General features: G+C 38.3%; 1 protein-coding gene across 4 annotated transcripts in view; it reads right to left on the bottom strand.

Moving 5' to 3' along the window:
- cltcl1 (clathrin, heavy chain-like 1) overlaps positions 1–14,208 on the bottom strand; it is a 28,110-nt gene that overhangs the window by 2,225 nt on the left and 11,677 nt on the right. For 2 of the 4 annotated variants that reach the window (XM_041999763.1, XM_041999764.1), the window contains 24 exons: positions 13,728–13,928; positions 13,296–13,448; positions 12,986–13,108; positions 12,357–12,494; positions 11,644–11,808; positions 11,328–11,508; positions 11,055–11,218; positions 10,797–10,922; positions 10,578–10,720; positions 8,673–8,907; positions 8,466–8,588; positions 8,235–8,380; positions 7,955–8,138; positions 7,493–7,685; positions 7,240–7,397; positions 6,841–7,005; positions 5,354–5,629; positions 4,753–4,902; positions 4,534–4,665; positions 4,312–4,422; positions 3,855–4,025; positions 3,495–3,716; positions 3,138–3,164; positions 469–544 (listed from right to left, as the gene is read on the bottom strand). In XM_041999763.1, the coding sequence (XP_041855697.1) occupies positions 469–544; positions 3,138–3,164; positions 3,495–3,716; positions 3,855–4,025; positions 4,312–4,422; positions 4,534–4,665; positions 4,753–4,902; positions 5,354–5,629; positions 6,841–7,005; positions 7,240–7,397; positions 7,493–7,685; positions 7,955–8,138; positions 8,235–8,380; positions 8,466–8,588; positions 8,673–8,907; positions 10,578–10,720; positions 10,797–10,922; positions 11,055–11,218; positions 11,328–11,508; positions 11,644–11,808; positions 12,357–12,494; positions 12,986–13,108; positions 13,296–13,448; positions 13,728–13,928 (3,763 nt within the window). The remainder of the gene's footprint in view (positions 1–468; positions 545–3,137; positions 3,165–3,494; positions 3,717–3,854; positions 4,026–4,311; positions 4,423–4,533; positions 4,666–4,752; positions 4,903–5,353; positions 5,630–6,840; positions 7,006–7,239; positions 7,398–7,492; positions 7,686–7,954; positions 8,139–8,234; positions 8,381–8,465; positions 8,589–8,672; positions 8,908–10,577; positions 10,721–10,796; positions 10,923–11,054; positions 11,219–11,327; positions 11,509–11,643; positions 11,809–12,356; positions 12,495–12,985; positions 13,109–13,295; positions 13,449–13,727; positions 13,929–14,208) is intronic. The other 2 variants (XM_041999765.1, XM_041999766.1) reach the window with 1 other exon arrangement.

Raw genomic sequence — 14,208 nt, 5'->3', positions numbered from 1 at the left:
TTCTGTAGGAATTACCCCCAGACCTTTTTATGCTTTTAATTCAGTAAAACTGACTTAAGACTGTCCTCGTCATCCTACATTTAATTTTATTTCTAACATATCTTTTAACACAAGACATTAATAATCAAAAGGATAGAAGCCTTGCTACTGGCTTCAGATAAAAATATGCCCAACTGGTGTTGCCATTAATTACCGGTCAACAATCAGGAGGGTTAGGCTATTGTAAAATATTAGAAAAGGTCAAGCAACATTTAAATAATTAAAAATCTAGACACCCCACTCTTTAATGCAAAGGCTATTGATCATGTGTGCAATAAATATTTGGGTCATAGATTTGAGCCATTTTGCATAATGATCACACACCCTGTTAATGATTAATTTTAACACCAACAGTAGTTCTTTAATCCAATTTTAACTGAATAAAACAGCTTTACAATAGGTTGAAACCACTACTACTTGTAAACCTACCAAACACCATTGGCTGAGGCTCTGTCACCTCCTCTTCAGTTTTCCTTTGGCTTTCTGCTTCCACCAGTTTGTCCACCTGAGGGCAACAAAAACAAAAAGGATAAATCAGACATCACTTGCTCACACACTGATCACAGCCAGAGATTATCAATATGTTGTAGGTAATCTGCTCAAGTATTTTTCTATTATCATAAATTTCCTAGCATATGGTTATTTACCATGAAAACATATTTTTGAAAATACATTTGTGCAGGGTACCTAAAACATACTCATAACAATGTATCAGCTTTATCTAAAAGTCTTTTTTGTTAGTTGTATGAGAAATAAACTAATACATTACATGTGTGGCTGAACTACAGCTTTAATTTCATGTAAATAAATCCTGAGAAATGTGACTACTTTAATTAAATTTACCACATACACTTCTAAAAAACAAGTAAGTTACACACAGTACTTTGAAATGCAGCTATAGTTATCTCAGACATTAGGACATGCGAGACTGGCAAGACGTCCTAAAACACCTCCAAGTATAAAAGTTAAATCAACAATTAAAGGGTAAGTTCACCCAAATGACAAATAAATTAATTAATTAAAAAAGTAAAGAGAAACATGGAAAACATGGAGTGCTACTTTTGCTCCAGTTTGACACAGTGGTATTAAATCTGATGTGTGCTGTTCAGAGCAAAGAAAATGGAAACTGAATAACTAAAATAAAAAAATAAAAATAAAAAAAAGTCTCTTTCCAGACAGAAATGTCCTTGGACATCAGTGGTTCACAGACGTCATTGATGATAGTCATCCCCTTTTTATTTCTTCTTCTTCTTCTTACATTTAACCGAAAAAAAGTTTCTAATAAAAAATGGTTTGATTTATTAAGAAAATATCAAGGACATTTTGTTTAAAAAGATGCTGATTTTGAGTTTCTTAATAGTCATATATTTAAAAATGCACACAAGATGTCGAGACTACACCAAAAATTACACCATCAGATAGGCAGGGAGCATTCAATTGTCCCTTTGTGTGAACTGACCCTTTAAAAGTAGGATTATAGTAAATATCAAGGTTAAATAAAGAAAAAATATTATATATTAAGTAGAGGAGAAGCTACACAGTACATGCCTTTGTGTTTCTACTACATTTCTAGCAGGTTTGGCATCAGTAAATACTCTGCTTTAACATGCATTACATTCATAGCTGTGAGCAGGCCTTGAACACAGATTCTAAATGAAGGGTCTTTCATTCTGCTGGACCAAATCGGGCTGCATGTCAGAGGCTCATAGGTTCAGCTCATCTTTGCCAGGCATTCTTAGTGCAATGAGCTGCTCGTAGCGCTGTTCCTCCTAATTACTAAGTGCAAAGAAATAATCAGGCATTGTGCTTTGACCGTGGAGGCAGCTGGAGACAAAAGGTTTCTGATGTAAGTGGAAGCAGCTTAAACAGCAGCGCAGCTTAATCAGTGTGGATTTCTGTGAGTTGTAATTACAAACATGGATGAAAAACAGTTTTGACAAAGCTGTGAAAAGAATAAACAGAACCTGGAAAACACCGAGGTATAAAATAGTCAACAGTGCATAAATAGAAAGTAATTTCTGAAATTAATGTTTGAAATTAACTTTCTAAATTATAACTTGTTGAGCTAAAATTAACTTATTGGACTCGAGGAGAAAGAGGGAGCAGGATTCACGTGTTGACGTTAGTGTTTGCAGCCTTACGCTAATCCCAGGATTAAAAACTAAACTTGTTGACCTGCAGTTAGAAACGTGGGTATGCATCTAACTATAAAGGCTGTTCATTTGTATTTATGATATTTAGCTGAATGGAATAATCACTGTTATTTCACACAATCTGGTCAAGATTTTACAATTTAGTGTTAGCCTTTTAGTGCTAAATGCAGCCCCACGACAGAGGAGTTAGAAGGTGAGATGCATCTTTTAGGCCAAGACACACTAAACTTAATCCTGATTTTAAAATACTCTGAACAGGCTTTTGCTCCAGACATCACAGAGTCTAAAGTCAGGGGTTCTCAACAAGTTTAAACTTGATGCTACAACAACTAGCGTACTACTTGAATACAGTCAAGACATTTTAATCAGTCAAAGGAAGTTACCATGTTTTATAACGGTTATTTCAATCAAATATAAACTGCATCTACCTTCCTTTAATACTCATTTCTCTTCAAAAGCAGTTATATATAGCAGGGACCAGTTCACTTCCTACAAATATTGGCTCTTAGGCTCATATAGCATTGACTTTGAGAGCAAAGATTTTTAATTTTTTTCTATTCAGATCGGATCATTTGTTGTGTATAAAAAAACTTTTAAAGAATACAAAAAGAAATGTTCAGATTCCACATTTATCCCTTCAGTTTTTTAACAATTACACAAAAAAAGCAGATTCTTTGACGTTTTCTTGTTTGTATTTGGCTTCACTAGCTGAAAATTGGCTTCTACAGGAAGATCTTTTCAAATTTTATTCCAGCTGACCAACTCAAAATCTGTTGACAAAGTGGAACAAAAGCCTGCAGACGACTACTACAGCTGCCCAGCTCCAGAGCTAGTTATGCCATACTCAATCTACAGTCCATGCTAGGTTCCTACATCAGAAACCTAATACATAAGTTACAACAAAAACAGACAGAACACAGAGAAATAAAAAGGAGGTCCAGAGACCATCACCTTCGCTGCAACCTCATCAACCTGGAAAAGAATCCAAAGAGATGACTTCATGTGACCGCACGTATCTACAGGTCAGCATTACAGGAGATTACAATGACCACAGGTAGGTGCCCTGAACAACCATGTCTCTCCATCTTCTCGTCTCAGCTCTATGACCCATTTTTGCAACACCTCCAGAGATATTACAAACCACTGTCCACCTGTTAAGACAGGTTTTTACAGGAAATCTGATCATCTAAACATCCATAAGTGTGCAATAAAAAAATCGGATATTTTCTCCTAAATATCTCTAAACTGTTCTATTTAAGCAATAATTAAAAACAAGCTGTCATTCTGCTCTTCAGTTCTAACCTTTGTGAGGTACTCTCTCATGACTTGGATGAAGTATGGCATGGCAAAGTCCACAATGTTGTGCTTCCAAGCTAGCTCCAGCACCACATCAGGGTGCAGAAGGTCATAGGAAGCAAACAAACAGGCAGCAAAGCACTCCTTCCTGCCCTCCTCCAGGAACCACTGGAGCAGAGTCTCTGCCAGCTCAGCATCCTTAGACTCTGCAGCATACAGCATGGCATCCTGGGAAGACAGAAATGTAGGGAATTTAAAACGACTGAGTATGAAAACAAAATGCAAATAAATGAAGAGTGCCATCTACTGGAATTGATGGGCATTTGCTTTTCACTACAGTCATTTAAGGTTCTTCTTTTTTTTTACCTTGTAGAGTTTGTCCTTCTTGCAGAGCTCCACGCTCTGTCTCCAGCGGTTATTTCCCTTGTATAGATAAGCAGCGATACGCCTGAACTCGATGAGCTCGTGTTTCTCTAACCTCTGCGCCAAGCCAATAGTGTCAAAGTTGTCATATGCATCAATGGATGCTCTCAGGCCCTATGGAGAGAAACACAGATTTACATTACACTTAAAATTCAAATGAAACAGCAAACACTAAGCAGAAATCAGTCTAATACCCATTAAAAGTGGAAACTAAATTCAAATATTCAAATCTCATTGTTCTACAGTAAATGGAAGGTAAATAGTTTAAAATATTCTTACAAGTCGAACAGAACAACAAAACACGCTGAAAGAAACAGAAACTGGTACTTAAAGTTTCACCTCTTTCATTAAATGTTTATAATTTACTTGGTAATAATCCACAGAGCAGTAATATACAGACCTGGTAGTCTTCCTCATCTGTCAGCAGGTTGTTGAGAGCTTCATTAACAGATTTATTGTTATGATTCTGAACAGACCTCAAATAAGGTTTTACCAGCTTCAGCTGGTTCACCTGAGGAAGCAAAAACAAATCCATTCATAACAGCAAGCTGAGCACTCTATGTAGAAACTAAATAATTGCATGAATAAACTTAGTTCACAGGTTGACCATGTGATTAGTTACCTTGCTAAAAAAGCTGACAGCTCTGCTATGGTCCAACCGAGGTGACAAAATAGCCAGCAGGTCATTTAGTAGCAGGGGCTTGAAGTCCAGGTAGAATGAAAGAGATTTGTAGTACAACTCCACATTGGCAACCTAAAAGCCAAAAAGTGCATCAGTGTTTAGATGAACACAATTTGTAAAAACAAAGAGTTTAATCACTATAAAAATATTTGTGTCAACCTTGGCAATGATATCTTTAAACAGTCCTTCTTTCCATGCATCTGTCGGATGACTCATCATAGTGATGATGGCGTTGTCGTACTCCTCATATTTATCGTAAAGGAAAACCAGCTCCGCCCATAAATGAGACTGCTCAGCTGCTCGAAGAACCTGGTAAACACAGACAAAATATGGTGAACCAGGATGGGGAATATCTGAACTTAAAAAATAAATAATCAAAACATCACATATTTATTTCCTTCTATTTTAAATGTATGTGCTTTTCAAAAGGAGGAAAAGAACCCAATACAACCAACTTTATGTAACAGTTTACAGAAAATTGACTCAAAGTCACACATTTTCAATCTTTCAAAGATTAAACACACATCTTTTCACCCCTTTCATCAGATTCTAGCTGTAGTGTTTTGACATGATTAAAGGCAAGACGACAGATTACAGCAGAGTTAACAAAACATCAGAGCATGGTCAGAGATAACAGCTAGAAATCAGCACATCAAGGGAAAGAGATTACTTTCCTCCTAGTGTGCTGATTATAAGTAGAAATCTTACAACACTTTAAAGAGGTTGTGACAGAAATGCAACACAAACCTACACCACCCACCTTTGGGATGTTGACTCTGGACCAGAAGAGCTCCAGGTGCTCCCTCATCTTCTGTGGCTTGAACTTTGAGTAAAGGATGGCAAGCTCAGTGAACATGCCCATGTGGGCCCGCTCCAAACCCAGTGCTGCCTCCAGCAGAGCAATGAGCTCCTCAAAGTACCCACGATCCTGATAGTAGCTGATCAGGTCCTCCAGCTCATCGGCGTGGATCACGATGTGAAGGCCACAGATCTGTGCCAGCCGGAACTCCTCACCATCCACACAAGCGAAGCAAACCTGTTGATGCCAAGCAGAAACACAGACAAGCTATCCTTTAGCACCCTCTCTGTCTTTTTGTAAATTTTTCTTATTTTCTTGCCTTTCTGGATAGCCATTTTAATTTGTTTAATTAGTTGTGATGTGTCATCTGATCTTATAACAGTGGGTGCTTGTTACGGCCCCTGGTCTATTGGCCTGAAGCAGACTATGAGAGGACTGTTAACCTGGTGCATCATGATTGGCTGGGGGCCCACGTTTGAAGTTCTCTTCTTTGTCTGGATTGGTTGACAAGGGTTCCGGACTCACCCAGCGGACCATACAGATGAACTGCTCGCCCTTAAGTACCTGTGATCACTGCCATTTGAGGCAGCTGTGTTCCTTAGGCACACAGTTCGCCGTCTGGGTTGTTTGTCTCTGTGTGAATTAGCTTGGCTGTTACCCTATGTGGAAATTGGTATTGGCTGTGAGTAAAAGAGTTTTCCTGTAAATGGATAGAAGTGTGAAACAAAGATCTTGACAATCTCTTAGAAGTGTTTGCTATAATATTGTTTGTGGTTTATTGTGGAAGCCCAGATTTTCATCTGGTATATCTTTATTTTCTTTATCTGGGAGAGACATTTTCCTGTAGAAGGACACCTTAAATTAATTTTCCATTGTTTTTTCTTTGTACCCGATTCAGGATACCTTTTGATAGGATTTATTTATTAAGCAAGTTTTGTTTTGCCAGTAGAGATATTTATTGCTGTTATAGGACACTTTATGTTTGGGTTTATGTGGATTTTGTGGCTTTTTGTATTCCTTTTTGTACCCAAAGTGAATAAATCCTCTGTTTTACTCTACTCTTAAGTCCGGCTCACCTTGTTACTAACCCTCCCAAACCTCTAGACCAGAGGGACCGTAACAGTGCTTTAACTGTACATGAAATTAGTAAAGATCAAACAAGGGTTCCTAATTTTCATTAACCAATACTTAAAAATAAGCTACTCCGTGATATGATCAAACTATAATTTCATTTACAGCAAACAAACTGACTGTGACAGAAAAAGGGAAAAAAAAAAAAAAAAAAAAAAAAGGAAAAAATTTAATTTTCTCAAATTTGATCCAGCACTACATTTTTTTTTGCAATGATTGATTTGGAAATATAAACAAGCTTGCATCAGATATTTCAGCTTTGATCTTTGTTATAACGCTGCAGCTTTATTTCCATTGGCTTGCTGCATGTCTGTTACCTCCTTCCACGTTCGAGTGCTGTTGGCTTTTCTTGCGCTGTCCACAGCTGCCTGGTACTCTCCAAGGTGGACTAATGTAGATGCAAGGCGGGCAAAGTTGGACACATTGTTATATAAGAGTTTAGCTGCTTCATACATGCCGTCCTCATAACATCTATCGCCCACCTGAGGAGGGGGGGAGAAATTTTTAAATATGAATATGTAGTTTGATAAAGACAGTATACACATTCTGGTACAGCTGCATAAAAAAGCAAACCAAAAACCAAAGCAGAGTTTGTAAAAGGCCTGAAACATGAGCAAAAAACTCTTTACACAACTGACAATGAATACTACAACTTTCATTTCTCAGACCCCAGAGACCAAATTTCCATCACAGTGTAATTGAGATGTTTTTCTTACCTGTTGTATGTGAGCATTATTTGGGCCACTGACAAATTCTTCCAGCTCAGCCAAGCGGTTTGTTTTAGCCAAGGCAAAGATCAGTTCTGTCTCCACGTATGACTCTCTAGCTTTTTTCCGAGCCATCTGCAGGAATTTTACCAAGTCCTCCCAATTATCTACAAAATGTAAACAAAATGTTTTATATCAGCTAATACCAACCACACAGACAGACAAGCATTCATGGGGATATGTTGCAAAGTAAAAACCTTACTGTTCTTGCTGGCTGCGTTGACCACCTCCATGTATGCAGACGGGTCGACAGCTTTAATATAAGAGTCGATGGCCTCCTTCACCAGGTCTCTGTGCAGCTGAGCTCTGGCTAACTGGCTCCACACTGCAGGTTCATTACAGCGCTCAGCAAACTCATAGGCACGATCCAAATTTCCTATGTGCTCTATCAATACCTGTGGGAATGAGCAAAGTTAGGAAGTGCATTATATCAGCCAAAACAGAGTCCCTTATTGAGATAAAATATAAGTACTGAAACTACATAAACAGCTCTGATTAGCAGTTTATGTCCAGCTAGATACACACCAATATATCTACTGAAACTTGTATTTAAAACTAGAGATCAATCAGCTAAAGATAACTTGCTCTAAACTGAGAAATGTCACATCAATAATGATTTCTGTTCAAATTGAGACACTCCACTAACTGATTCATTTAATTTTACCTGTATAGCTGATGTGTTGACATCAAACTTCTTGAAAATAGCAAATGCTTCCTCAAAGAGCTCATTGCTGATGGCAATATTTGCTATATCAGGAGCATCATAGTTGTCTAGCCTGTTGATGTACTCCATCACACGTGTGCGGTCAGCCTTGATAGCTGTCAAAATCAGCAGATTCTGAAGGTTTCTGGAGAAAAAAATTGAATTATTATAAAGTTAACATTTAAAGGCGTATTTCATTTCACTGCAGAAAAACTGAAGCAAAGTTACACATGTTCAGTACCTGTGTTCACTGAAGACAGAGTTATCGAGGACAATTTTCTCCAGCAGCTCAATCAACTCGTTAGGTAAATCTGCAGTCATGAAGGCCTTCACTGTGACAGATACTTCCTCTGGGTCTTGGGTCTCGGACAGAGCTGTCTGCACCACCTTAGAGGAGATATAAAGAAATATAAAAGTAGAAAAACAGCACTTATTTGTGGTAACGTCAGGAGCAGAATTGGAGAAACCTAACCTGGTCGATAAGTTGTCGTCTGAAAGGGTTGTTTTCTTCTAACACATTCGCCCAAAGCTCGGGATCTTTTCGTCGTACCAGATATCTAGCTTCACTCTTGAATAATGAATTCTCATTGCACACCTGAGAGAAATATATTTACATCAAGTGGTTAAACATACCTCTATAATATAGTTCACTAAATGCTGTGCGGTATGATCTACACACTTTGATGAGCTCTAGGTCACACTGTCCTCTCTCATAAGCCACACAAGCCAAGTGGGGGTCTCTCTTCTCACAGTAGCGTCCAACCACAGCACTGTCGTAGAAGGGGTTCTCCTTTAGGAAGCGCTCTGGTGTATTGTTGCTGTCAATATAGATCTTGGCCAGGGCATTGTGAGTAGCAGGCTCCTCGCATCCTTCATGGATACGCGACTCCAACCATGGCAACAGAAGTTTGAGCCTGATAAAACAGAGGCAAAATGCTAAAACCTTCGTATGGTGATACTGGTGTAAAATAAACACAAACATGTCTCAGGGAAAAGCATTGAGAAACATTTCACTTAAAGAACACAGTTAAATGCTTTGGTCTGTTTCCTTTTTAAGTGTTGTCTAAAATGTTTTTTTTTTTTTTCTGAAATAATCTGCTCTGCCATTGTACTTTGTAAAACATTGTTTTTTCTGAATTTTTAACATGTATGACTGTTGTTTTGTTGATCATTTGCATCCCAGTGCCATTGTCACCTGCATTAAAAACATTTAGAGAAAAGCTCCTAACTCAGCAACTTATTTTTCTATGCAGAGTAAGACCACTAGATGGGAGCGTTGTGCATTCACAAGTGTCATATTCTCCAAGTTTTCATGTTTGCACTTTCTGAAGTTCATATTTGTAGATACAGAAAGGGGAACAGCTTATCTGTCTCGCATCACAGAGGGATCCATGAAAGATGTTGTCTGCAAACAGTTCTTCTGAGAAGCAAAGACAGGCTTAACATTCCATTGTGTCAAAAAATCTAAATATTTATTTTAGATTTAAATGTACATGACAAACGTATCAGCCAAAATGCTTTTTCAACAGCATTTCAACCTCTTCTGTTGTGTCTACATCTTCATTTATAAAGACCACATGGCAATACATCCGTTCAAATTTTCAGAAAACAAAAGTACTTTGATTTTTTTCAGCTAGTGCTTAATTTTTTAACACTGTGGTTTGTGAAACCTGCTCTAAATTGTAGCTGACCCATTCTGTAGGTACTGTAAAAATGACTGTAAGAAATAGTTTAAGCATGGTCTAAACATGTAACAACCATAACCGTTACCCATTACATACCACATGGTACTTCCACAAATCAGTCAAAACATGGAAAGCAACTGCCCAAGTCCTGTGAAAATCAACTTTCTGCTACTAAAGAAGCATAAAGTAGAATTTGGACATGTGGAGGTGTCATGTGGTGTCTGACACAGTGACAGAGACAGAGATCTCCATCTCGTCAAACAAAGTTTTTTTATTTGACTTTGAACAATGCACTTTGAAATTCCTCAGACATGCACCTTACTGTTTTACTTACTTCTTTTGCTGCTATTTATTTATACAGTGTTTTTGTTTCTTAGTATTTATGCGTTTTAGGATGCGTCCATGTGTTATATGTTTTTAGGCTTGTGTTTCGTATGTTTTGTCTGTTTAAATGTTGACAGTGCACTTCAGCTCTTTCCAACTGTCTTCCAATGTGCTTTTTATATACTGCAAATGGCAAATAAACTGAACTGAACTGAAATGAGAGCTTTTAGATCCTGTGAGTTACAAGATGGCGCTTCTTTGGATTCAACATCTCCGAGTGCATCCTGTGGATGCTTCACAGCACTGGGATCTAGAGAGTGTGGAGGCTGAGTCAAAGATTTGTGATCAGTAGCTCCTGATCAATTCCACCTTGTGTGTGATCTAAAGGTTCACATATGTCATTGTGTCTTGGGAAAACTTAAGGTTTTACAACATTAAAAATGTAACATTAAATGTTAAGTGTTTTTAATGTTTGAGGATGCAGCATTTTAGGATGTATGAGACCTACGTAATTTAATTTTGAGACATACAGATGCAGCTTAAAAATAGCAAATCCCTTCATCAGTTAAATTTACCTGTTTCTCTTCTCCACCTCCTCCACCAGCTCGTCAGTGGAAAACTGACCTCGGACTACCATGATCAGGTTCTTAATTACATCCTCAGAACAGTCTACATCCAACAAACCACCGATCACCACTGGCAAACGACTGGGATTCACCTAAAAGGCAGACAAACAAACCAGTTGTGTATAAAGTTTGGCTAGTAGTATTTGTTTGTTGTTACTTTTTCCTTACTTTCTGTACATAGATCTCAATGTATTTCTGCAGACTGTTGCGGTAGAGGTAGAGCACCAGGTCATGAACAAAGTCAAAGCGATCACACACGATGATAAGAGGAAGCTGGTCTGTTAGCTTAGCCTCCTGTTGACAGAAGAAACATGAGATTAACTTTTGATCAACTGCATGCACAAAATACAAAAAAAAGTTATAATAAAAATTAGACAAAAATAAAAAAATCAATAAATGGTTAATTATCAACAAACATTTTTATACCTTGAGGAAGTTTTTAACCCTCTCTGGGTCATAGCAGTTGCTCTCTCTACAGATTCTCTCCACCTCCTTGATCTGACCTGTCTTACAGGCAGCCTGGATGTATTTAAAGTGAACATCAGGCTCTTGACTGAAATTCACAATGGACCCCAGGAAGTAAAACAGGCCTTAAAAAGAGATTGCAAACAGTAAACACTCTCTTTTATTACATAAAACCTGCAAAAATGGAAGATTTTAATCCAACATGGCCCCAAGTGGTAACACCAACACACCTACCTTCATAACTCTTGAAGGACTCAAAAAGCTCAACCAATGCCTGAGTTCCCAATTGCTCATGATACTTGGATGCTACCTGGACACACAGCTGCAGGTTCTGCCTTATGTTAGCCGACAGCATCGCCCTTAAACACTCTAAAGAATCTTCGACTGACAAGGAGCCAAAAAAGTTCACCAGCCACTATATGACAAACCAGATTAAGAAAAGAAACCAGAGAAAGAGTGAGACAGGGAGCAAGCTACACAGCAAGGAGAGAAACGTTGTGGGCTGAAAAGAGTGGCATTCACAAGCATGATTGCACTTCTATAGGCGTACCTCAGGGTTGAGCAGATGTGTGTGCACCACGGCTCTTTTGATATCATACAGGTCAGTGTAGTGTTCGAGAGCTCTCTGCAGCAGTCCTGCCTTCTCGCATAGCTGAGCGACATGGGCACGGTCATAGTGTGTGAACATCTGGTTCCCCAGGATGGCATCTGCTACCTAAAAATGTTCATAAATACATTAATCATACTTAATATTACAGAGCATTTTTGTAGTTGGTTGAAAACAATCACACTGCAGCCTGTGGACATTTACATCCAGCTCCTTCAGTGCCTGTAAAGAAACCAGTGAAAGAGACTATAGTTGTGGATGAATGAGTGAAATGCAAGCTTCAAGTTACCTGTAAGGTGAACTTACATTAGCTATTTAAATTTTTTCCTTTGTATCTGTTCAGTTTTCTTTTGTGCTTTGGGTTAGATCTACACATGAAAACTACTTTGTCAGGTTTAGGAAAAGATCATAGTATGGATTAAAATGGACCCTTGGATACCCCATTGTCTATGTGGCACATGGCAATGCAACAGTGCTGCTTGTTTCTGTTATGCTTAATATAATATGCTCCATACACATGCCCAAATTAGCTTTTCTATTCTTGGTGCAAATAACATCATTGGCTACTGACACTTGGGTGTACTTAGCATCTACCTTAATATTATTAACAGCATTGTTTTGTGCAGCCAGTACCGAAATATCACTCAAGAGTTCACCTGGGGTGCGTGTATCAAGTTCATCTCAAGCAGACGCGTCTGTAAGTGTCCTTCAGCTGGGCGGTTATTCTTTAAGGCATCCAACAAGAAGGAGGTGCACTGCTGAATTAAGCTTCCTTCCATAAAAACATCTACAATCTATTATTAAAAAAAGAAGAAGAAAAGCAGAAATTAGGAGAAAATCCAACGTTAGGAAAATTAAAAAAATGTTATTTTATTTACAAACATCTCAAGTAAGATTTGAATGAGCGTGCTAAGTCACAAGTTATTAAAACACCACAGGCCAGGCATCCAGATGTTTTTGATTTTTTATGTTGGATAGCATCTGTGGAGTCAACAACTGAGTGGGAACAGAGATCCTAACTTCCACTGTTTCATCCGCCTCTGTTTGAAACAGAGCAGAGCAATGATGTGGCCTTAAAAGAAGGAGGGAGTCACTGACTCAGTGAATTCCTGGCATTGCTGGCACATCTGGAATAACACAGACGGAGGCTCCCACACTGGGCACTTTGTGCATTTGCGTGCATATGCACTGGTAAACACAGATGTATTTTAAAAAGAATGGCACATGGAGGAATAAGGTTGTTTGTCTTTAGTAAGAGAGGTGGTCATGCTGATGCATCCATAACCTGGTTGATGTTGGCCAGTGGCTCCTCATCTTGGACCAGCATCTGGGCAAACTGCAGTCCCTGGTCTGGATTCACACGCATCACATTTCTGAGCAGAAACACCCAGTCTGGGGTGTAGCCCACCTACACAAATGCAGGAGGGGTGAAGATACATTTCTTCCTGTAGCTCTCAAAAAAATTTTTCCATTTAATACAGTGATTCTGAATAAAATAAAGGGTGAAGTTTTAAAATGCAAGCGTATAGAATTATTTTCCCCACACATAGTAAATTAGACAAAAAAAAAAGTGGATTTCAGAGTTGCATGATTACCTTTTTAGCATATAAAACTATCTTCTGGAACTGTCCAGTCTCTGCAAAGCACTGAATAACCTTATTGGGGACATTAGCTCTGAGGTAGACACTAAGAGCCAGTGTTGGGTCAGAGGCTTTCACCAGGTCTCCCAGCTCTTCTGAACACTCCAGCTGCAACACAGTCCATCAGTTATCATAAAGGAGCTAAAAATCATTATGTAGATAAGTTCAAGACTATATTTCTCATTCATTCTATATACCTAAAATATAACACAGCAGAATGAAATTCTGTTGCCTCTCGTAAAGAAAAAAATGCAAAGAAATTAAAAAATAAAATGGAGTAAATATTACAAGTTTAAATAAGGTTTGTAAATTTAATTACATAAAGCACTTTCACGATAAACCATTGAATAAGAAGTAACTTTATTTGTTGCAATGCCTATGTCCTACCTTGTCCTCCTTCAGCCATTTCTCCAGTAGCTGTTTGCGGCCCTGCTGCAGGACAGGCCTGCAAAGCTCCAGAGACTCAAACTTGTTGAGCTGGCCCTGGTCCAAAAGAATACCAAAATACTGCAAAAGCGGAGAGGCCTGACCCGGCTGGGCTGGGACACTCTGAAACTTGCGGATGGTTTCTGCTGTTCGCAGGATGCCCTGAGGGGAGGGAAGAGATCGCACAATGGAGGAATTATTAGGAAAGGAAAAAACAAGGGAGAACAGTCATTTTGAAGAATTTCATGGTTGTTATCGTTAATCTACATAGAAATTATTTTCTTTTTTTTACTTATTTACAGCACTGAATTACTGATCAGTGTGATTAGATAAATAACAGATAGATATTTAACAAAATTATCTTCATGATGTACAAAAGGAAAAAGAACAAATCTAACTTCTCTTCGGTGCACTTAGTACACATCAGAAAATGTAAAGCTAT

Source organism: Melanotaenia boesemani, chromosome 11 (assembly GCF_017639745.1).
Source record: "Melanotaenia boesemani isolate fMelBoe1 chromosome 11, fMelBoe1.pri, whole genome shotgun sequence".
Lineage (NCBI taxonomy): Eukaryota > Metazoa > Chordata > Actinopteri > Atheriniformes > Melanotaeniidae > Melanotaenia > Melanotaenia boesemani.
This window is presented reverse-complemented; position numbering and strand designations above follow the sequence as displayed.